This window comes from Hylobates moloch, unplaced genomic scaffold (genome assembly GCF_009828535.3).
Source record: "Hylobates moloch isolate HMO894 unplaced genomic scaffold, HMol_V3 SCAFFOLD_5, whole genome shotgun sequence".
Classification (NCBI taxonomy): Eukaryota; Metazoa; Chordata; class Mammalia; order Primates; family Hylobatidae; genus Hylobates; species Hylobates moloch.
In genome coordinates this window covers 114,270,258-114,294,455 of record NW_026652280.1, presented here as the reverse complement: position 1 = coordinate 114,294,455, position 24,198 = coordinate 114,270,258, and the positions used below count along the sequence as shown (strand labels likewise).

General features: G+C 38.5%; 1 protein-coding gene across 4 annotated transcripts in view; it reads left to right on the top strand.

Annotated features, from left to right (window-relative positions):
- The first annotated feature begins 2,660 nt into the window (after positions 1–2,660).
- MAGI3 (membrane associated guanylate kinase, WW and PDZ domain containing 3) overlaps positions 2,661–24,198 on the top strand; it is a 272,676-nt gene continuing 251,138 nt past the window's right edge. For all 4 annotated transcript variants that reach the window (XM_032154954.2, XM_032154953.2, XM_032154951.2 and 1 more), the window contains exon 1: positions 2,661–3,524. In XM_032154954.2, the coding sequence (XP_032010845.1) occupies positions 3,209–3,524 (316 nt within the window). In that variant the 5' untranslated portion in view covers positions 2,661–3,208. The remainder of the gene's footprint in view (positions 3,525–24,198) is intronic.

Here is a 24,198-nt window from a genome sequence, read left to right as displayed (position 1 = left end):
AGTCTGATTCGCTCAAGCTCTGAACCACTGCAGTTTTCTGTCCAAGAATGAATATAACTTATTCATGGTTGAGGCATGTGGCAAATACTGTTGGATGCCTACTTAGCAACTATTTCCCCTTTTCTGCTCTCAATCAGAACACTCATTTTGTTTAGGGGTGACTTGTGATCAATTTAATGAACTGTGGCAAATCCTATCTCTTTTTGCCAGTGACTGGTCTGATGTGGCATGTGACCATTTTCTGGACAATAAGGAAGATTCCAAAGTCTGGGAAATATTTTTCTCCTTCATAAAAATGGGGGACAGCACTTCCTTTTCTTCCCTTCCTGCCCTGTGCAGTGACCTCTGTGGATGTGATGTCTGGAGCTATGGCAGCCACATTGCAATTAAGAGGTGACAAACCTGGAGACAAAAGCTCACATGCATGTGATGGCAGAGAACAAACACAAAAAAGAGCTTGGGTCCTTGATGACATGATTGTGCTGCTCGACTAACCCTGAAACTATCTGCACTTGAAATTTATATTAAAGATATAGTAAATGACCTCATGCTTTAAGCTACTGCCAAATATTCTGTTCCTTGAGGCCAAAGGCATTCTAACGGATGCAATCTAGACAGAGAAAGATGTTTTCCCAGAGTTCCAGCAAAAACAGATGATGTGTAGGTTATGAAGATTTTTATCCAGGAATCCATTAGTATAGGTAGTAGTTTAGAAAAAAAATACTCCAAGCTTTGTCTCAGATATGGGTAAATCTGAGCCACCCACATGGTGTCCGTGCTGAATATTTTCCCCTCAGATGCACTGTTTCCTTTTCTGAAATGGACTGATATGAACTACATCAAAAGCCTCCCTTGCCCTCTGGCTTCTGGTTGGACTTGGTCATTGACATGCACCAGCAGGAGACCGGAGGAGGGTGGTGAGTTAGATATAAATCCCCCAGGTCCTTTGCTGGGTGTTTACTTAGGCTGACTGCATCCGTTGACTGAAGGTCACAGACTCCTGTCAGGTGGCCCTCTGTGTCTAGATTTTTCGGTAACTGTTCTTTCCCCTGATTGGACAGATCTAGGAGCTGTAGCCTCAGGGTTCCAGCTTCTCTTGTGGTTTCCCACACCCTGCCCACATCTTTGCAAAATGCCATTTGTTTCCTGCCAGTACCCTGACTGATACAATGGTGTCAACGAAATCACTGCAGCTATTGAAGCTTGGTCCAGTCTATCTGAGGTGTGGTGAGATTCTGTGGAGTTAAATAAGGGCTTTCACCTACTATTAAAGGGAGACAGGAGACTACACAAATAAATGTCATGCTGCAAAAGTGAAACAAAGATCATAGCTCAGAGAAAACACTGTCCACTTGAGGGCAAGAAATCAGAGAAAGCTACCTGGAAGAGCTGGCATTTGGGATGAGGACGGATAGGAGTTTTAAAAGAGATGAGATGAAGGGCATTCCAAAGACAGGGAAGAGTGTAAGTCAAGCCGGGGAAGAGAGAAAGCTCAAGTGAAATTTCTGAAAAATTAGAGCTGGAAGGGATCTACAATATCTTTTATTTAATGTTCGTTCTCCCTTCACCTCCTTTAACTGAGATTTGGCCAAGGTCAAACAGCAAGTAAGTAGCATGTCAGGACTCCAACCAGGTCTGCTGGCTACCAGGCTAGTTCTTGATAATCCACCTTCTACCTCCACCCCACTCCCTCACCTCAGGCAGTCTGCATACTTCTCAGTCTCTCCCACTAGACTGTAACCTCCTCAGTAGCGGGGCTTCTGTTTTCTTCACCCTTGAATCCTAGTACCTAGCACAATATCTAACACAAAATCGTCATCGTCATCATCATCATCACCAGCAGCAGCTACCAAACTTTAAGAGGCATCCACCCGCTGTCAGGCATTATGCAGTTATTTTGTACATCTTCTGTAATCTTCACTTTTCATTGAGGACGCTGCGGCTCAGAGAGGTTGTCTAATTTGTCTTAGGTCACACAGCAGTGCCGGACTCTATTTTATAATATCTTTCATCAACCGGACTCCGAAGCCCTGCCTCAATGGGCGTTAGTAACATTTGTTGAATGAACGAATGAACAAGCAATATCCACTCAATGCAAGCTATCGGCTGTAACAGGCCACCCTAAAGGCCCCGGAACCTCGGCCGGCTCAGGACTCCGCACGTTGTCTTCCAATCTAAGCACACCAGCCCCTCTCTGCGCCCCGCACGGACTCAGAGGCTCCGCCCGCGTCTCCGCCTAACTCGCCGGCCACGCCCCCACTTCGGGGAGCTCGGTCCCTCTCGGATTCGAGTTTTCCTCGGCTCCAGCTGCCGCGCGGAGGGCCTCTCCCGGCCCTGCGACCTACAGCCTGTTCCACTCCCCTGCCCCTCCTCTGCGCCCTCCCTCACTCTCCAAACTTCTTTTTTCCACCCTCTCTAAACTTCAGTCATTCTAGTGCCCGCCTCCTCCACTCGCACCGACCAACCAGTGGTCCTCATTCTCGTTGGCGGTCCGCCTCCTGCCCGCCGGGGGCCAATCCCTGGCGCGAGAGTCCGGTGCCGGGGCTCGTTCCCAAGCGCCCAGCCTGTGACGGCAGCGCGCCGGGCGCCGCGCGGCGGGAGGGGGCGGGGCTCTGGATGAGGGATGGGCGAGGGCAGGGGGAAGGGAAGAGGGAGGAGGAGGAGGTTGCGGCTGGTTTGAAAGCGGCAGTTTCCTGGCAGCTTGGGCAGGCGTTGGTCTCCGCGCTACAGCTCCGCAGCGGCCACGATCGATCCCGCGACGAATCTACGCGCGCTTCTGCGCGCCCCCGACGGATTTTTCCCGTTCCCGGCTCTTCCCCCTTCACCTCACCGCCCCCCCCCGCCTCAGCCTTTCCCGCCGCTCGGGCGCTGAGCCCGGGGACCAACCGGCGGCAGTGACCCCGCCCGAAGCCCCTTCTGGAACCGCCTGGGGACAATTCCCTTTTCCTTTCTTCAGCCTAACCCGCGGTGGCCCTCGCGGAGTCCGGTCAGCCCCGGGGAGCGCAGCCGGGAGGGGCGTCCAAGGGGCGTCTCGGGTCTGGGAGCGGCCGGGCGCCCAGCGGGCTGTGGTCGCGGGGTGGGGGCCGGAGCGGCGAGGCCCCCCTTACCGGGCTTCGCGGGCCGCCCAGGGCCCCCGGGCTGAGACGGGGCCGGAGCGGCGCCCCGGCCGCCCGCGCGGGGTCTCCCCCATGGTGCAGCGGGGTTCGGGATGTCGAAGACGCTGAAGAAGAAGAAGCACTGGCTCAGCAAGGTGCAGGAGTGCGCCGTGTCCTGGGCTGGGCCCCCGGGCGACTTCAGCGCGGAGATCCGCGGTGGCGCGGAGCGTGGCGAGTTCCCCTACCTGGGGCGGCTCCGCGAGGAGCCCGGCGGGGGCACCTGCTGCGTCGTCTCGGGCAAGGCGCCCAGCCCAGGCGATGTGCTGCTGGAGGTAAACGGGACGCCTGTCAGCGGGCTCACCAACCGGGACACCCTGGCTGTCATCCGCCACTTCCGCGAGCCCATCCGTCTCAAGACTGTGAAACCAGGTACGCCGGCCCTGCGTATCTGTCTCGGGGTGTTGGGGAGAGGGGCTTCAGGGTGGGCGTCCTGGGAGCGGCAGCATCTCCCCACCGCGTATTGTCCCGGGTAATCTTAGACCTCTAGGGTGTGCCTGACTCATTGACGAGGGGGAAGGGTGGCGTTGGTGAGTCCCATTTTGCCGATGGGAAAACTGAGCTCTGGCTTGGCGCGGTTGCTCTGCTAGCTGTGCTAGCTGTCACAGAATTGCGACTAGAAGCTGGGTTTCCTAAATTTGTAGCTCCATCTCCCCCCGCAGACAAGAGTTTTTGACTAGAGAAAGCCAGCCTTTTCCGCTCTCTGTTGTGCAAAAAGGCCCTTAGGATTGTAGCATTTTCTTTGGAACGATCTTACGCATCTTCTAACAGGGAAAAAGGGACTTTACTATAGACGCACTTGGTGCCAAGGTTACCACCTAGTGTACCTGGAAGGGCTTAGCTGCTTCAGTGTTTCTTGCACTCTAGCAGACACAGAGCTGACAGCCTAACTCTGTCAGTCCAGGTGGTTCAGGTGTCTGAGTACCGATGAGGGTGGAATATGTAATGTGTGGCAGACTGGTGTGTTCTTGCAGGGAGCTGTTGAATGGAGTCTGGGTTTTGAAGGAAGACCTAGGTGCCTAGCGAAGTGAAAGCTTCTGTAACGCTTTTGATTTTACAGAATTTTGTTGAAGTGGCAGGTTAAAGGAGCCTCTGTTGCCCTGGTATCTTTTATGCTAGTAAAATTTGCTGCAAAGCACGTTATGTTTATGGCATACTCGTCAGTTTCAAAGCATTGATCAGAGACAGCATACCGTGAGATCTGATAGTATGTAGTAGTTCTTATGAATTTGTTATAGACAGCATTGTTGGTTTTGTTTCAGCATAGATAGAATGTGGTTCTGTCGTCCTAGATGTTTGTGGGAGAGAGAATTGTGATTGTAACATTATTAGAAACCAAACTGTTTTTCCTGAATGTGCTCTACTGAGTATACGGTGCATGAAAATATAATGGGCTGCTTAATTGTTACCTGGGCTAGGTAACAGTCCATCCCTTGATGGCAAAATGCTAGAAAATTCTGGGTAAAAATTTCATATGTTATCTCCTTCTCATTTCTCAGCAGCTCGCTTTGGAAATATTAATATATCTTTAATAGTCCTTGAGTTTAATGGGGCTTGATGGTTTGTGGTGCAGTTTACATATGTCTGTGTATTGTGGATATGTATACACACAGACTCACATGCTCCTAAGGTCATAATTAAGATTTTCTTCCTATAGCCTATTCCATCGTATTCATTTTAAGTGTATGGATTTATGTGGTGAGGTTTTCTTTTTATTGTTGTTAATTTTTTAAAACTTTGGCAGACTTTAAACAGCTTTTTCTGTATAGTTTTGAGAATTTGTAAAATTTTTTCTTAACTCTAACTTACACAGCGATGTGTGAAAGGCAGAGGAAAGACTTGGGGCTGTAATTCAGCTAGTCAGGCACTGTCTGTAATATGCAAAAGGGTATATAGACAGCATTTACTAGTCTAGGTGCCAAATCTTAGTTCACATCCCATGAGTTAGTGAATAATGAGAACATCTGCATCATTGCTTTGTGTTTTGTTTTGATTAGTTAAGGCACAGATGAGAATATAACTTATTTTTAGAAATTTAAAGTTGATATATTGACATGCAAGCTGGTGTATTCTAAATTATTGTGATTTTTTTAGAAGACTGAAGAGATGGCTATTTCATAACATTAGTCTAATCTACCTGTTATACATTTTTCTCAACCTCTGTATTATATTTAACAGTAATTCAAGATTTAGAGCATTAGTAATATTAACTGTGTTGAATAAACATCCTATGCCCCAGTATGTAGTTGACATTATTAGAGTAATACAGTTTTGCCCTCTTGACAGCCACAGACACTGTTCTATTTTAAAGATTTAGCCAAAATAAAGGGAATAACATATTAATGGCCACAGAACATTTTGTAGTCATTAGTAATAAAGTTCTGAATACTACACTTATTTTTTGAAGAGACACTTTGTGTCAGAAATTTCTCAAGATACCATTATGTCTGTGTTGAGATTAATATTGTTTCTAAGCAGGTTGTAATTTAAAATTTTTAATCTCTTTTAAAAATAGTATTCTTAGCTTCTTAATAGCCTCATATTAGGTATTATATTAAATGGCTTTCTTAAATGGCTTTGCTTAAAAGCAACATTTGTTATAAAACAGCAAGATTTTTGCAGGTTAAACACAAGACTTTAAATACTAGAAATTAAGAATTTGAAGAGGTTATCTGTAGAACTTTGAGTTTGATTAAAAACAAATATTTTCAGAAGAGACAAAGATTCTTTATTGTGATTCATTTTGGAAAGGATGAAAATAGAGTAAGGGAATTTAAAAAGAAACTTTCCATAAACATTGTTTTATTTTTTGCTTTTATCTAAACTTTGTGACAGAAATTGATTTTTCAATTTAATAAGGTATTGTAAAGTGTACTTAGCACTCTCTTGACTAGTTGCTTTTTATTAAACCATATTCATAACATGACATTTAGAGACTAGCACAGTGAAAGAGTAAAATTTAACCATTTCTGTAAGATGTAATACTAATCGGAAATGTTCTCATATTGTCTTCTGACAAAGTCCATGGCAGAAGGATAAGCTGGGTTGTAGGACATGGCTTTTGTCGCACCGATTCTTCCTAGCCTTCTTTTCACTTAGGTGCTGAGGGTCGCCCTCCCAAAGCCAGTACCATCAGCCAGGTGACTTAACATCTTTCTGGCAGCTACTGTCTTTAGCTTTGACTTTTTTCCCCTTTTTTTGTTGTTATAATCTTTAGTAGAGAATCGGAAGTTACTCTTTAAAATACGGTTTCTAATCTGAAGCCTTTCCTGAATCAATTAGGTAATTTCTTATTGTTTTAGTATTAGTGTAGTACTTAGTAGTCAGTACTTTGCCCGCTTATAGAAGAATCTTTGGTTTCACCTATTGCTTGGCTCAATTAGTTACCTGTTTCTTAATTATGACCCTGTTGTTTATTTTTCTGCAAAGAGAAAAGTTGTCATTTCAGTTTGAACTTTGTCTTTTCCCAGTAGTAAACTTGAACTTTGGACCTCCGGTGAAATTGTTTCGTGATACAGTACTATGACTAGGTTTAGTTTCTTTGATTTTACTACAGAGTATATATTCTTAAACCATTTCTATTCTGATTAATATACAAGTAGTGAATTTTGTTCTAAAATTCCCCAGACTCTAATTGTGCAGAGTTTTATGCTTCTTCATACACCTTTAAGCTCATATTTCAGCAGTTTGCTTTCAGTAAGTTTCAGTAAATTATGTGTATTTTATTCCAGAGATTAAGTATCGGTACAATAAATACATGAAATCATTGTCTACTGCCATATCATGCACACATTACATTCAACTACCCTAAGCAAGTAGTGTATCCAGGGATGGAAATCATAGGAAACAGTGTTATAGTTTGTTTAAATAAAAACCAAGTTGAAACAGTTCCTGGGTAATGTTAAATGTAGGTAAAAGTCTTCACTGCTGACTCTTTGGGACATCCAATTTGTAAGGGAGTTTTGTTAAAATGGGCTAATTCCTAGAAATACACTTCCTGTTGCTGAAGAAACATTACTGGATGCTTTAAAATAAGAAATACTTATGTTACTCAAATAAAAATAATGCTGTGCCTTTCTTATCTCTTGAATCTTTTTTTTTTTAGTGGGTAATTTGGGATTTTTGATGAGTTTTGTTTAGGTGGTTGTAATACATGAGGACGGGAAAGGTAAGAGAATTTAGAGTTGACTGTTAGCCTCCCAGGTTTACAATACATTTCTTCATACCTTTTTTAAAACAAGAAAATCTAGAGACCTAGAGATTATTTTAGAAACAATAGAAAAAGAAGCAAGCCAAGCCCCTTTGCTAGGGAAAGTAGCATTACATTTTGATAAACCTTGAAGTTGAAAATTTCCTACTATTTCAAATTTTGGTAGTTTTTTCTTCTTTTTTCCCTAAAGCTCTTAATAACTCAGGGGTTCAGGTTTCGGATTCTGTTCATTGACACCTTCAATTCATATGAGTAATGGGCTTACACCTTAGCAGTTGCAAGCTGATTTGCTTGCATGATGTTTGATGACTCTTATTATATCATTAACATCTTTGTACTTAAAAAATATTTTCTCTCCATCATTTTCTAAGAGTACTATATCCAAATATCTCAGTATGTGTATATGTATATATGTGTGTCTATATATTATATGCATATATGTATATGAATATACACACACAGATACTTTTGTTAACTTTTCTCATATATCATTTTCTAATATATCATTTTGGGTATTTTATTGATCCTGCCCTCACCCCCAGACTTTTATAATTTAGTTTGTAAAACTTTATTTTCCTAGGTTGAGGCATTTTAACAATTCTTTAATTTCTTGCTATCTTACTGGTACAAACAAATACTTAACATTTGGCCATTTGATTTTTAGATGATTTTAAATTTTATTCAGTTTTTTGCTAAAACTGATTTTCATGTAACATAACTCTGTGTTCCTGGGACGTATACATTATTTTTCCTCTGAGATCCTGGGATATACTTTATAAAACCTTTTGTTATGAGAGACAAATGTTTGTGATTTTTTTTCTGCTAATTTATGTAAACTGGCGGCAAAACAAATCTTCTAAATTCATTCAAGTGTCTGACTTATGAAGTCAGTGCCTAATCTTCTCAAGTGATAGTTTCATACAGAGTCTTTACTATGTAACCCCTAAGTGCTTTGTAATTACTGGGGGGACTCAGTGTTTTGGGAGTACGTTGAAAGAGAATCTTGTTTTTATGGATTACTTCAATATTATTTAACAATTTCAAAATCTGTGAATGTCAGGGTTGTGTGTGTGTGTGTGATTTGACAAAAGATAAGTGTTTTGGTATTGAAGACTAGAACTGTTTCACCTTTAATAAATTATTTTTTGTCTTCTGAAATGTTGAGCAATAATTTTCTTGAAATACTACATTTTGGTAGACAGAGTGAATGCCCTGAATTTAAAACTATTGTCTAAAGTAAGAGTTTCAGAAACTTAGAAGCTGGTGTTATGAGACATGTTTGTAGGGAAAGAGGCAAATCCATTCATTGCTCTTTTAGCTAATTTTGCTAACAAAATATCTTGCTAATATTTTGTTTTTGAAGAGCAACTATTATTCAGAATGTTTTCCAAGAAAAGATGCATATTTTATTTAATACAGAAAAAATAAGAAGTCCTATTACTGGCACGCATTCGTTCCCTCAGCAAACACTTAGTGGTGCACCCACCAAGTGCCAGCATGGAGCTAGCACTGGCGATATAAACATGAGTCAGAAATTGTGTGTCTTCAAGAAGCTGGCAATTTAGTAGGAGCTTAATGACTCATTGGTAAGGAATACCTGTAGTAAGGGTTTTGCCTTTTTCACTTTTCTGCCAGTGTTTAAAACTCTTTAGGTAGGTCTTAGTATGAATTTTGGTGAAAATGAGACTAATTGGCTGCATAGTGTGCTATTCGAAAAAGTTGTGGAGCTGCATTTTAGAAAGGATTTGGGTTCTCAAGTCATTACAAAAAGGGGGAAATCAAATATAAGCAAAACTGTCTTTTCAAAAAGCCCTTAAATTGTGCATAAAATACTATATTGTACTGTTTGTAGGATGAGTCCTACATGCCACTTTTCCACCCATGTTGGAACCAATTGCAGTTTTTTGGTCGAATACCAGATGAAGTAATTTGCTTGCATTAAAAGATATGTTTTACAAAAAACTTTTAATTCTAAGAAATTATCCTCGTCTAGGTATGTGTAGTGAATTTATGGAAGTTAAATGTGTACATGAAGTGAAAGAATGATTTCTTTTCTTTTTTTCTTTTTAATATCTTGGTAGGATCCACGCCATCTGCCCTTGTTTTCTGACTTGAGTGGTTGAGGAATGAATTGTGAATAATTTTGAACTTGTTTTGGTTTTGAAAGATGACAGGTTTTGGTTGAGTGGAATTAGGGTCTTTCCAGTAGTAGGTAAGAAGCAGAGGAGGAAAAAAACACAGGGCAAAAACGTTCCATACAGAAAGGTTTACAGTGTGGTCCATCTCAATAATTTTGTGTGTGTTTGTGTACAAGGGCACAAAATCCACATTATAGAATAATTGGAAATTATTTTGTACAAGGGCACAAAATCCACGTTATAGAATAATTGGAAAATAGAGGGAAGGTCAAATTAATTGTTTAAATGTGTGGGTAGTTCCATTATGAATAGTCTCCTGTAAGTTTTTTTGAAATGTGTTATCTCCTCAAAATAATGCTCTAAGGTGCTTAATGCTATTTCTGCCTTCAGCCTCATTCCACTCATAATGTAATACTATGAATATTTTTATTTAACCCTTAATGTACCATTAGTTCTGTTCCTTATGGTTAATAGCCCTATTTGGGTTGTTTTGGAAGTCTAGCCAGTTTTATGGGAAAACACAATTTGAAAAAGGGAATTGAAAAATATATTTTCATCTTAATCCTGCCTTCCCTTTTGTTACAGTCACAGCCGATTGGCTTCCAGTGAGAAGGGTGGCATCATTATATCTCCATTCTTCCCTGAACCCTAGCAATTTATCCTGATGCAGCCACTCAGCTGCATTGCAGTGGTTCCCAGGAGCAGCAACCCACTTACCTGCAGCCCCTACCCATTTCGGTCATCCCAACATGGCCGGGGGAACATAGATTACATTTTGACGACCATAATTTGACTTATGACATATCTAAATACCTGAGAAAGGACACGCTGTCCTTATAGGTGATTAGGTACTTGTTTTATTAACACATACTGAGAGATATTGTTTTAGAGACTCTGTATGGGTTATAAAGGGTTAAACTTTTTTGCCGTAATTTATTTGGAGTTTAGGGTTTGGTTTTAAAAAATATCATGCAGTGGTAATTGGAAAAAATTCTGTTTCAAATTTATTATTAATTAAGATCTTTTCTATTTGGAGGCTTCCCTTTTTATTGTCTTGGGTATACAATGTGAACGGTGACCGATCTACTTAATTAAAACTTTCTGGCATTTTAACCTCTTTGCTTGTGCTGTTTTTTTGCACAGAATTTGAAACACATAATTATCGTTTTCTGGCTTCAGGGGAGTTTGTGAGAGGCAAGCCTGTATCTCATTGTTGTTCTGATTGGGAATTACACATGACTATGAAAAATGGGATTTTACTATACATAATGGCATTTAACAGAAGTAGTTTTATGAAAGGAAAATATCCTACAAGGTAGGAAAAAAACAAGTATTTATTAATGCTTCATTTTCTGAACTTAAATAGAATTAAGCTAAATTGGCTTTGCTTTTTCCTCCAATAAAATGACTTTTAAAAATTCACTTTAATGGAGTTGTTCTAGAGATATATTACTCTTTGGATGTGGTTATCTAGTTTGCAGCAAGTATCTTGTGATATATAGCTTAGATCTCAGCAGGAAAGAAAAAAATCTTAATTTACATATCAGTTTCTGTATTTGTAAGAATTCTGTAGCAAGTGACAGAAATGCTATTGAGATTAATGTAGGCTAAGAAGAAATTTATTGACTTACATACATTAAAATCCAGGCATAGATCAGTAACAGCTAACTTCATGTTCTCAAGTGTTGGTCATTAGAATTATTATTTGGTTCTCTTTTCTTCCGGGTTGGATTTTTTCTCAGCTAGACTCTGTCAGTATAGCAGTGAAGGTAGCTCTGAACCCCCAAGTCATACAGGGTCCTTAAAGCTTCTCATCTTTTTGGAGTCTAATAACAAATCTCATGCAGGGACTTTGGCCCTGTGCCCATCTCTTGGACCAATTACTGTAGAGAGAGGAGAGGACAATGAAGTGCCATGATTGGTCAGGCGTGGGGACATGTCTACCCTTGCAGCTGGGTATAAATAACATAATATGATTAATAACTGTAGCAGAACCCCAAAACATAAGGGAGGGGGAGTTCTTGAAAGGGTGGGATGCCGAGGAATCAATACTACAGGAAATGATCTCTTTTAAAACATTCAATCTCTCTTAACTTTGAGGCCAGCAGTAGTACACAGTTGTCATAAAACTATCATTTTTAGAAAAACAGATATTGGCTGTAAACCAAAACTGATTTGATTTCTAGGCACTGCTTTTACTCAAATATTATCATATTTAATTTTTTAAATAAAAAATTGCTTTTATTTAAAAGTTATTTCTTTAAAAAATTGAAATACTGATACCTTAATGTGCACAATTTAAAAGTATTTCTCGTAATTTTTATTTAATTTTCTTTGAAAAAAATCGAATAAGATTCTCTAAATCAATGCTGTTGATTTTTAGGGAGATGGAATACTTTGGAAGATTAACAGTCTTTGGCATTGAGAAAAATATTATTAGCCTAGTTAAACAGTTACGTTTTTAAAACAATTTTATTCTACCATTTTGAAAATGAAATTCTAAACGAATTACTTTCCAAGGTGTTTTGCTTTTAAAACAATGGTCTTTTTAAACACAAATTGAGACATCATTATTGTAGTATTTCTGAGGGCTCCCTAATAATACTTTTTAACGATGATTTCGTGGAAATTATGTGAAAGGAACTACTTCACTGACTCTTATATAAAATGGGTATATAAGAGTTTTGAAACATTACTTAAGTATGGTGTTATGTGGTACCTGTTTAATTACCAAAAATGTTATTTGGCAGATATTGCAGGATAAAATCTGATCCCCTTTTTAAAGTTTTTTACAGCCTCCACTGGGAGAACAGAGGTACTCAGAGCAGGGGTAGACAGTTGAAAGAGAGGGGTGGGTGCTCCAAATAACATTTCATACTATTTTCATATTCTATTACTATATCAGTGTCTTCAGCTTTGGTGCCATAAAAATAATAATTTTAGTAATAACTTTGAGTTTATATATGCCATACACAGTAGGAGTTTTGTAGTTTTGCCAAGTGTCATCTGGTAGTTGGATCTTTAGTGAATATTAAATGTTGGTAGATTATTGGTGAATGTACTTATTGTACATAAAAATGAACATTCATAGAACTGGGTGTGATTTGCCAACAAGAATCATCATAGCAAGTACTTTGTATTGTTAGATTGGTTTGGGCACCCTTCGGATGACTTTAGACCATATTTGGAAAATTACTGCTTCTACTTCAAAAGCCTGTAATAATTAGAGTTCTCCAATATTAATTCCATATATTGATTAATTAAGCCATGAAATCTAGTAAAATGATATAGTCTTTATTACCTCTGTTCACAGAATTGTATCTTAATCCAACTTGGTAGCTTTCAGCAGAATACTTTGTCAAAATATTATTAATTTTAGCTAAGAATTCTATTCACTAATTTCAGTGTTTAAGTTAGAATGCACATGCTAATGAAAATTTTAATTTCCTTTGAATAGAATTAGATTTGCTAACTAGAGCAATCTCACAATGTAATGCTGATGACTGAAATGACACTTCAGCCTCCTTTGGGTGACAACCCTAAGTTCAGACAACCTTACTCTAATAGGAATATTGGGGACTGATTACAATGTATTAGCTGTCATTTAGAGTAATAACTTCTGTGTCAGGGCATTTTATACCTGTCTCATTTGGTTTATAAGGATGTATATATTAGCATTCATGTTTTCTTATAAAGAACTTTATGTATTTTTATTCTCTATGAGTCAGATATTATCATCTCCCTTTACACATGAGAAAATTGAGTTTAAGAGAGAGATTAACACTTGAAAGTTTACACAGACTCACAGGAAGAATTATGAACTGAAACAGCGTTGAGTCTTTCTTTACTTTCTGGATAGAATATTAGTTCATTATATCCAAAAAACCTGTCTTCCTTTCTCTAGTAAAAGGAAAAACCACAATTCTGAATTGTTTGCGTGGGTGTTAAATGCAGTAAAACACTGGGCAAGTACTTACAATAAAGGCTTTACTGCTTGATTCTGTTTCAAAACAGAGTTTGTGGCAGTGCAGTTTAATCTGTACAGCTAAGCTGCATGATAAAGTAGTTATTTCCAAGAATTGCTAATCAAGCAGAAAGTTAGTATTCTTGCTACATTTGTAAGAGAATATTTTCAGCAGAATATTTTTATTGCTGAAAATATTCTCTATAATATGTAAAAGCCCAGATAAATATATTAGATACATATTTTAGGATAAATATGCTTGGGAAAATTGTATATTAGAAATAATATTTTGTTCTTGTGTTTCCTTTCTACTTCCTCTGTAATTCACTCACCAGGAAGGTGTTAGCACACTTACCTGAGACAGAGCCTAGAAAATGTTCTGGTGAATGTAGAAAGGAATGTATTTTAGAATTAGGGATCTTTTATAAGTATGCAGACCCTTCTCACAAAAGTACACTTTGCTTAAATAAAATTTAGCTAAGCTAGATAAAAGAATAACTCATTGCATTTAAGTAGACCTTTCTCCTTCTAGGCTTCGAGTATTGCACACCTAAGATGGATCCTTTGAAGAGGCAGGTAAAGCAGGTTGTGGATTGTTGGAACCTCTTATTCTTTAAGCGTTTGCGCTGTTATGTTTTCTCTCTGGGCTAAAGTCAGCCACTTGAGTGGAACGAAACACAGCAATCCAATCTTAGTGTATGGATAAACAATTTGAGGCTTAGCAATGGCAGAAGTCATAGCATAAACATGGTAGAGCAGAGACTAGAACTCAGATCGTTTGGTTCCTTTCATTGTTCTAGTTTCTGACATAAGAATTTGTGTAGAAAATTGGCGAAAAAAGGACCTGTTAAACATACTCTGTTTCTTTATGAAATCTGCATTCTTTTGGAACTAAGTATAATGTGCTAGACTCAGTTTGTTAGGCCATCAGTGTGCATGAATGTGGTTAGAGGCAGTGGTACCCCAAACTTGCAGCACAGGAAAGAATTTTAATCATTATATGCCATGGATTTTCAGGGCATTTTAAGCCTTTATAATGCTGTAACTTATGATTAAGATTTACACAGTCAAAATTGTTAGCTGGTATAATAGCTGAATAGTTAAGTATTTATTTTGGTTAGTTGCTTTAGCTTTAGCTTTGAAGAATCATTTTTCCTATCGGAGATTCTTCACAATGCTTTCAGTAAAATGTTTCTGAATAGTTCCTGCTATATGGTAGACTGCTAACACTGTTTCTTGCTCTCTCTGTGGGGCTGATGCTACAAGTCTGATTTAGAGTCAGCTGTGCTTTTATTTTTTTTCCTTGAGTGACTAGGGGATGCATTGGGGGAAGATAAATTTTAGGGCAAGAGGACACTCAGGGTTGTGGGAGATGAACTGTCAAGTATACCTTTGGCTCACTGTCCTCAAGCTTGTTCGGCTGCAGTGACGGCATAACTGAGAAGAGGGATTGTGCTCCTGCTGGGTGAGGGACAGGAAGATGTCTCAGGCCACGTAAAGCTGGCCACAGCAGAGGACAAGGCACTCCCTGTGAGGCAAAACTGAAGAAGGGATTGAGGTGGCAGTTCTGGGGAAACTATGTTTGTTAGGTAGACTAATGGGAATGATGGAGTCTCGCTTGGGCTCTTTAGGTCTGTAGAAGAACAGCATGAGTGTGGACATGAAAAAATCTTTCTGCAATCCATTTACCACATACTCCTTGGCAGTATCAGTCAGGGTTCAGTGCAGGAAACAGAAAGGGATATAATGCAGGGAATTAGTTGCTTAGGGAATCTTTTGAAAGGGCTGGAGGGCTGGGCTCTAGGCTGAGCCTCTGAGAATGATTTCCAGGACACCTTGAAACAGTCCACAGTGGGAGCTGCCACCTCTGCTACAGTCAGGAAAGTGGCAATCAGGAGGTTGCTACTGAAACAGTGGCAAGAAAATGCTACTATAGCTGTGATCCAGGTGATCACGACAGCCACTGCTGTTAACATTGTAACTGCTGGAAGTCTGGAATGTAGGATCTGGCCATTGCTGTGACAGCTTCTCCTTGATGCCGGTGACCTGGTGACTACATGCTGTTATGATGAATCTGGTCCCTGCTGCTTCTGCCATTGTCTATAAAATAATTAGAAAATGATTAATTCTGTTTTTAATATAATTTAATTGTAATTTTATGCTACTAAATTCTTAATAGTGGCTGTGTTTGACAACTGATTTGTGAAATTCATAAAAATTTAATAATTGGCCTTGCAAGAGAGTACAGCCAACTCCATTGCATCACTGTAAAACCTCCTAGCTGACGCTTCTACTCCTTAATTGAAAATTCTTTTTTGTTTTAGTTCAAAGCTGGAGACTGGATACTGACATGTTCATGACCTTGTGTACAAGCTGAAAGCCACTGAAAGCTACAGGCCAATGGGGCTCTGCTTTACTTCTGCCTTCCATATCTTGTGTCCTGCATGTTAATGGTGGAATCAGATTTGCATCCACAATACTAGCTATAAAGGAGTCTGGAAAATACAGTTTTTAGTTTTCCAACTTCTGTGTGTCAGGAAGGCATACTACAAGGAGGAAGTCGCTGAGTGGTAGCTGATCCTTTCCCAGGCACTCATCTTCTTAAACATAGTATTTTAATTACAATTTAGCCCATTCTTGATGACTCACTGTCATTTCTGTGAGCTTCTCTTTGCATAATGGCCTGTAGTTGGAATGATCATAGGGCGAAGGGATTTTAACATCTGTAGTAACTTTTTGTCCTAGGTTAGCTTGTATCTCTCCTACCTCCTATAACTGCTGCTGAGACATCTATGTTTGATATCATTTGATGTGAACCTCCCCTGCAAGCCACAGGCAGGGAGAGCACCTCGCCCAAAGCAACCAATTTATTGGCTGGTCAGCAACCTGTGATTTCTGTAGCCTGAAAAGATGAGTGGGGCTTATTATCTTTTGAACTAAGACAAAAAGGAAAGAATTTCCAATTAAGGGTGGGAGCTTCAGCTAAGAGGTTTTGAAGTGAGTTGGCTGTATTCTTTTGCAAGACCAATTGTTAAATTTTCAAGAATTTTGTGAGTTGTCAAACAGCCATTTTTAAGAATTAAGTTGCATAATAATTTAATAAAAACAAAGATAGTAAATACTCAAAACAAGTTATTTCCTAATTATTTGCCCACATTTTACAATTATTTATGCTTTTGAATTTCTTTATATCTACTATATCTGTATGGTGGAAACACTATATAGTGGTTTGCTACTGTACATACCTTCCCAGCCCCCTTTTCACTGTTATCACAGTTGACTATGGTGGTAGTTGTTGGCATTTCCTGAACATATCACACTGATTGTGGGAGCGGGGAGGGAGAATCAAAGTTGGAGAGGCCATGAGAAACCATGTACAAACTAAAATTATGGGAGAAGAAACTATGAGTGAAAAACGATGAGAAAAACCTAATGCATGATGTAGAACCAAGTGGTGTTAATAGCAGAGCACTGGAGGGAAGGGCCACAAAACTCTTCACTCCAAGGTCTAGAATTATTCTAGAATCATCCTACAAGCCTAGTTTTCATGAGATTCAGCCCTATTTTATTTCTTGCTCTTGGAATTATATGAAATTATGAATTTCTCTGTGTTGCCAGCTTTAATAGAATACCCTGGAATTTTATTTACTTTTAATTTTGTTTATTTATTTATGCTTATGTGCCATCTTCTCATGAAAAAGAGGCAGTATGTTAGAAGTTTGAGTTCAGATTTTCTGATGTAGATAAATAAGCTGAAGAAGGCAGGGAGAAGTGTGATATATGAGAATTTCCAGAGCAGGATATTCGTAACTCGTAAGTATTTAGTCCAAGTTCCCTCTGCCAACACATTTTACACTAGAATAAGATTGAAAGGCCAGATGTGGTGGCTCACACCTGAAATCACTTTGGGAGGCCAAGGCAGGTGGATTGCTTGAGCCCAGGAGTTCAAGACCAGCCTGGGCTACATGGCAAAACCCCATCTCTACAAAAAAATACAATAAAAGGTAACTGGGCATGGTGGTGTGTGCCTGTATTCCCAGCTACTTGGGAGGCTAAAGTGGGAGGATCACTTGAGCCCGGGGAGGTCGAGGCTGCAGTGAGCCATGCTTGCACCTGCATACTGCCTGGGCAACAGAGTGAAACTGTCTCAAAAAAAAAAAAAAAAAAAAAGACTGAAAGCTGTCTTAAGGAATGCCACTTATAAATACATTTTTAAAAATTCAGTAATATTTTTCATGTATAAACATTGTGGAGACTATTGTAGTTGCTTGTACAATACTGGGGCATTGGTGATATCTGTCTCTTTACTATTGTAGCTCCTGCCTACGCCTTTAGTAACTGCTAAGGTGCAGACTGTAGATCTGGACTGTCTGTGTCTGTGGCTCACAACCTCAACTTCTCTGCTGCCTTTGATTTGCTCCCTCTGCAGTTTTGTTTTCTCTGTACTCTGATTGCTTCTCCCATGGTTCTCTGCTTTCCAAAGAAAAAACTGACCTTGTATAGATCCTGTCAGCCGATTGCAGTGCTCTTAACTTCTCCATTGTGAGTTGTTCAGTCTGAGGGATTAGGTATAAACCCAAAGTGGTATTCTCTTTTCTGTTGTGTTTGGTTTTGCTTACATATTCAGGAGCTGCTCTTTACCCCCAAGAACATCGGTATATATGTTTTTTTCTCTTTCTAGATTTAAAAATATTCCAGAAGCCTGGCCTCAAGATAGATAATATTTTACTTTTAATTTGGTGCCCTTGTTTTAGAGAGTTGAACTGGATTGCATTTAGTAAACCAAACCCCATCTTTAAAAAAATCATCTTAAAAAAAAATAGTGGGCTGGACATGATGGCTCACATCTGTAAATCCCAGCACTTTGGGAGACTGAGGTGGGAGGATTGCTTGAGCCCAGGAGTTTGAGACCAGCCTAGGCAACATAGTGCGACCTTTTCTCTACAGGAAAAAAAAAAAAATAGCCAGGTGTGGTGGCACGTGCCTTTAGCTCCAGCTACTCAGGAGTCTAAGATAAGAGGATCACATTAGCCCAGGAGTTGGAGGCTGCAGTAAATTATGATCGTGCTACTGTACTCCAGCCTGGGTGACAGAGCAAGACCCTATCTCTAAGAAAAAAGAAAAAGGAAAAAAATACTGGTTCAAATTGGATTTTCCTCTCCTTTCATAAGATGATAAATGAAAAAAAAAAAAAAGAAAATAGATTTTTGAAAAGCAAATAATCTCTTGGGATTTCTTATTAAAGTATGAAAAATTATCTAATTGAGGCATGTTAATCCAATGTTAAAGTATTAACGGCTGAGTGTGGTGGCACAGGCCTATAGTCCCAGCTACTCATGAGATTTGAGACCAGGTGAACTGCCTAAGTTCAAGACCAGCCTGAGCAACATAGTGAGACCCTTCTCTAAAAACAAGTAAATAAAAAAAAATTTCCTCTGATTACAGGAGATAGGTAGAAAAATGTTACAGTGCAGATGAGAATTTCCTTAGCACTTTTAATGTGAAGTTTATTTAGACTGGGTGGCCAGGGAAAGCATCCCTGAGGAGGGGACATGTCCATTGTGAGTTGAATGACTGGAGGAAGGCATCTGCCCTCTGAAAATTTTTTACTCAGAGAGAATTGTAAAACACAAATATGAGAACCTGGTTCGATATAGGAATAGAAAGGCTGATATGGCTGGCACCAACTAACTGAGGGGTGAAAGTGAGAGGGATCAGATTGAAGAAGTAGACAGGGACCAGTGGAGGTCTGTTAGCCACAGTAAGGGGTTTGGATTTTATTTATTCTTAATGCCACTGGAAAGTATAAAGTTGGAGAATGATTGGTATGTATGTCAAAAAGTCATTGTTTGTGATGTGGAAGGAGGGCAAGAGTGAAAGAAGGGAAACCCTTTAGTCTGGATGAAAATAAATGATGGCTTGGACTACTATGAGAATAGTGGCAGTGAAATGAAGTGGATAGATTTGAGATATGTTTTGAAAGAGGAACTAAATAAGACTTAACTGATTGATTGCAGGTAAGGAAGGAAGAGGACTTCAGGAGAACCTCTAGGTTTTTGCTTTGAGTAACTGGTGGTGGTACTATTTCCAGGAATAGGAAAGACAGGAGGTTGGGTGGAGTGATCAGATTTTTTGTGTGAAGGAGATATATCTACCACCAAGATTATTTTCTTAACTTTTTACTCTACTTGCTCTATTATACATTAACCCATTCCTCCATCCATCAATCTATCTTGTTTTTTTTTTTATGCCTTTCAATGTAAGTTGCAATGCATTTCTACAAGAAAGGCTTTTAAATGCCCAGTTTTTCTAATTTTACAAATGAGAAAACTAAAGCTTGGAGAAAAATATGCTCAAGGTCGTATAGCTAGTTACTGGTGAATCTAGGATCAGCATGCAGGTTACCATTATTCCAGGACTCTAATTTGATTATATTTTAACTTGTAAGAATAAAAGTGAAATTTGGAAATGGGACAAGTTTTCCCACGAACTCGTTTATGTGCTAAAATCTCTTAGACCCAAATTTCTAAGACAAAAATGCAAAAGATGTAGTACTACAGTTGCATTTGACTGGATTACAGTGTTAGCACGACACTTAGGACTTGTTGGAAAGTACCTTCTAATGTTGTAGAATTGGAACATTTTCAGATGTTTGGTTCAGGAAAGTAGCTTGGGATTCTTCCAAGCATTAATCCTCTTATTGGCAAGGCATTTGCATTTTAATTAGCAAATGTGCCTTGCATACCTACTATGCACTAAGCCCCATACAAGGCCTAGCTATCATAAAAGAGAATGATTCAAGTTCCGTACTTCAAAGTAATTCAGTCTTTGACGTCTGTGTCAATTTTCTGAAATTTCTCTTTTTTTGCTGTATGTTTGTTTAAAAATATAATAAAAACAAGTTCAAAAAGGTAAAGAAGCTTATTCAATCTAGGCAAAACTTCAGCCTCTTTGGTAAAATTATATGCATATGACTGACATAGGCTACAGAATTGAATCAATAGCTAGTAGTGTGAAGGGCAAACAGATTTTTCATTTGCTTTGTGTAAGCACTTTATTTTCCAAGGAGTGAAAATATGCTGTTTTAGTTTCTATCATATGGAATTAACTAGCTAGGTTATCAGTTAAGTCAGTATCCAACCTGGAAGTTAATAATGACTTAAGTTGGTACAGAAATATGAGACATGTTTGTCTTTAAAAGTCAAACTAATTGTCTGTCTTTAAAAGTCAAACTAATTGTCTCATATTGATGTTATTTTTATGCTTTCTTGTAAAATAAACATTTTCACTATTGAGCTCTCAGAATTTGGATTTTAAGGAAATTAACCCAATAGAGCATTATGTTCTTTCCTTGAAGTGGTCATTCTCTGTTCTAAAATTTAATATCCTCCAACAACTCTCTCAGCTCACGTCTTCCCGAACTCATTTCCCATTAGTACCCAATATGAATACTTAGTTGTGGCCAAAGTATTTGTTACACATCTTCAAAATCCAGTCCTAAATTTATTTCCTTCAGAGATTTTTCTAGGATCAATCTATTACTTTTTATTTCTGTATTTTTCACCCCGAAGATACCTAAATAGTTCTGTACTTTGCCATATATTATTATTAATTTTATAGCTATTTAGTGCAGTAATTTAGACCTACCCAGCAGACTATAGTGATAAAATTGGTCTATTACTGATGCTGCAAAAAACTTATCAAATTTAAGTTAATCTGTAAACACTTTCTATACTGGAAGGCATCTTTATACCTTTGACAAGAAGAGTTTCTCTTTGGTGGAAAGTTTCAAGAGGAACACACATGGGTTAAAAAGGGGATCTGTTCTTTTTTTTTTTTTTTTTCTTTTTTTTTCCAGTTCACTCCTCCAAATTTGACAAGGAAAAAGAGAAATGGAATGGAATTTAGTTCCTTGTTAGTAAGAATTAGCAAAGTATAAAGGTAGAGGAGACCAAAATTGTCATCAATTTGAACGTATTTGGGATATATCTTTCAACTAGACGTTTACTTTTAAAAACCTTCTCTTTTTGGCTGGGTGTGGTGGTTCACACCTTTAATCCCAGCACTTTGGGAGGCAAGCAGGAGGATTGCTTGAGTCCAGGAGTTCGAGACTAGCCTGGGCAACGTGGTGAGACCTTGTCTCTACAAAAAATAAAAAAATTAGCCAGGTGTGGTGGTGCATACCTGTGGTTTCAGCTATATGAGAGGCTGAGGCAAGAGAATCACTTGGGCCCAGGAGGTCAGTGCTCCAGTGAGTCATGTTCAACATAGGTAAGATTGTAAAGTGAAATTAACATTTGGTACCTTGTTACTTTTTTTCTCTTTTCCCACTCTCATTTTTACTTCTTGGTATTACTTTTCTGTGTCTGCACACTGTCTCCTGACTGTCTAGTCTCAGCATCCTTTCTTATTGGCACTCACTGTCACTTGGCATTTTTCCATTGTGTAATAGGTGGGTGTCAGGAAAGTTATTTGATTAATCTGTTCTATACTAGCTTATACTATACTCATGTGAGGAATTATCACTGCTAAACCTACTCAGGGATATTTTCCTCTTAACTTCCTGTGTGACCCCAAATAACAGAATTTCAAGCAAGGCTGTAGGAACTTTTCCGCAAGTCACACCGTTAAACATATTCTGCCTAATGTAACTGATTCTGGAAAGTATGAAGAAGATGTTAGTGGTTCCTAGCCCCGTCTTTATCACCACATTTCTTCAGGCAGCTCCACTTCTCTTGCCTGAGGATGGTCTTTCTCCATGTGTTGTTTTTCTCTGTCTTCTTACCAGAGTCCTCTGTTACAGTATTTTGTTGTTCAAAATAAATTAATTATGGAATACCCTGCATTTTGAGATTCTTTGTATATACTGAAATATAAGTCAGCTTCATCTTTTCTGAGTGACAATTCTTTTGGGGCATTGGGAAGCCTCTTATATTAGAAGAAGGTCTAGAGCCTGGATTTTTGTTCTTAGTCCTAAATTTGAATCCTAGGTCTGCCACAGTTCTGTATTCAAAAGTTCCATAATCAGGACAAAAAATTGCTGCTAACCATTTACCACCCAGAAGCCATAATAATAATTAATTTTGTTTTTCTTTTACTATTTTAAATTATTTTGGCTATGACCGTCCTAGACGTGTGAATACATGGTCAAAAAATATGAACTTTTTGGGAGATCTTGATAATGTTACATTGTATTTTTCTGGCTCTAGAGCTCATACATTTTTCATACTAAATTGTCTCAGTCTTTGGGGCTTTATTATTATTATTATTTTATTAGGCGGTGTTAGATCTTGTAGCCAAAAAAAGATTTTTTTTTCCTCTTTTGGTTCCAAATAGTCATCTGTTATTTTGGATTATTTGCTGGATTGTTAACTATACAGGAAACTTCCAGGCCTCATCTCACAGAAATGACTGTCATGTTGATAAACAATTTTGATATCCCAGGTTATGTTAACCCTGCCTAAGTAGTTACATGGCCCAGTGAGGATGCCTAGTAGCTATTGGTGATTGGTTCTGTTTTGTCTCCTACACCTAAAATTTTGCCATAGGTAACTGTTTTGATCAACATAGGATAGCGTCCTTTTATTCTATATGTAAAAAAGTACTATATGTAAAAAAGGAACTTAACTACTCACTACCCTGTTTCTGTCCTCTAGACAGCCAGATGGATCTTGTGTAAAAGTAGAAGTAATCTTGGCTATAGAACAAGAATTGTTGATATTTCCATTTTAAAAAGTTGAATCAGTCTTAAGTTTGAGTTGGTGAGTAAAACAAAACCAAAACCAAACCTGGGATAAGCTACCAATAAGTTACCAAAGTATTTAAAAACTTGACAGATGTAAAACATTAATATATAATTTATTCTTAGCAACTTAATCTCTTTATTGAGTGGCAGTGTTTCAGTAATAAAGCTGAGCTGTTTGGATACACTGACCTTAATCTAGTGGAAAACAGGAGGCTTTTAAATTGGCACATACACAAATCATCTTAGGATCCATAAAATGCCTTATTGTTAAATTACTGTTTTTAAGTCTTATATTTTCTCTGACTACTTCCGATAGTATTAGTAGGCATCTCTTACTGTATCTTTTTTCAGAAGGCAAATTTAGGCTGTTTTTATAAGGTGAATATAGGTAGATTTTCATATGTATTCTGGTATATTGGGAATTACTGCCACTGATTACTTCCCAGATAATCCATTCTAACCATCGAGTATCTAGAAATGATATGTTTTAAGTCACGATGATTCTTAAAAAACTGCTGAATTAAATAAGCTACACATTTTGCTGGAAATTAAACAAAACTTACTTGCTTCTTTGAAGGAAATTGATTTATTCCTTGATTTATTCTCTGAATCTTGAATACAAATTGATTTTTTTTTTCTATAAAAGTGAACTTGGAGACCAGTATAGCACAATATAAAGCAAGGAAAGTTAAAATCAATTAAGAATGATTTGTTTAAAAAGAGAGAAGACAGAAAATGTACAATTTGTTTGTGAAAGAATTCCATAGAAATAACTTATTTATTTATTTATTTATTTTATTATACTTTAAGTTCTAGGGTACATGTGCACAATGTGCAGGTTTGATATATAGGTATAAATGTGCCATGTTGGTTTGTTGCACCCATCAACTCGTATTTACATTAGGTATTTCTCCTAATGCTATCCCTCCCCCCTCTCCCCACCTCCTGACAGGCCCCGGTGTGTGATGTTCCCCGCCCTGTATCCAAGT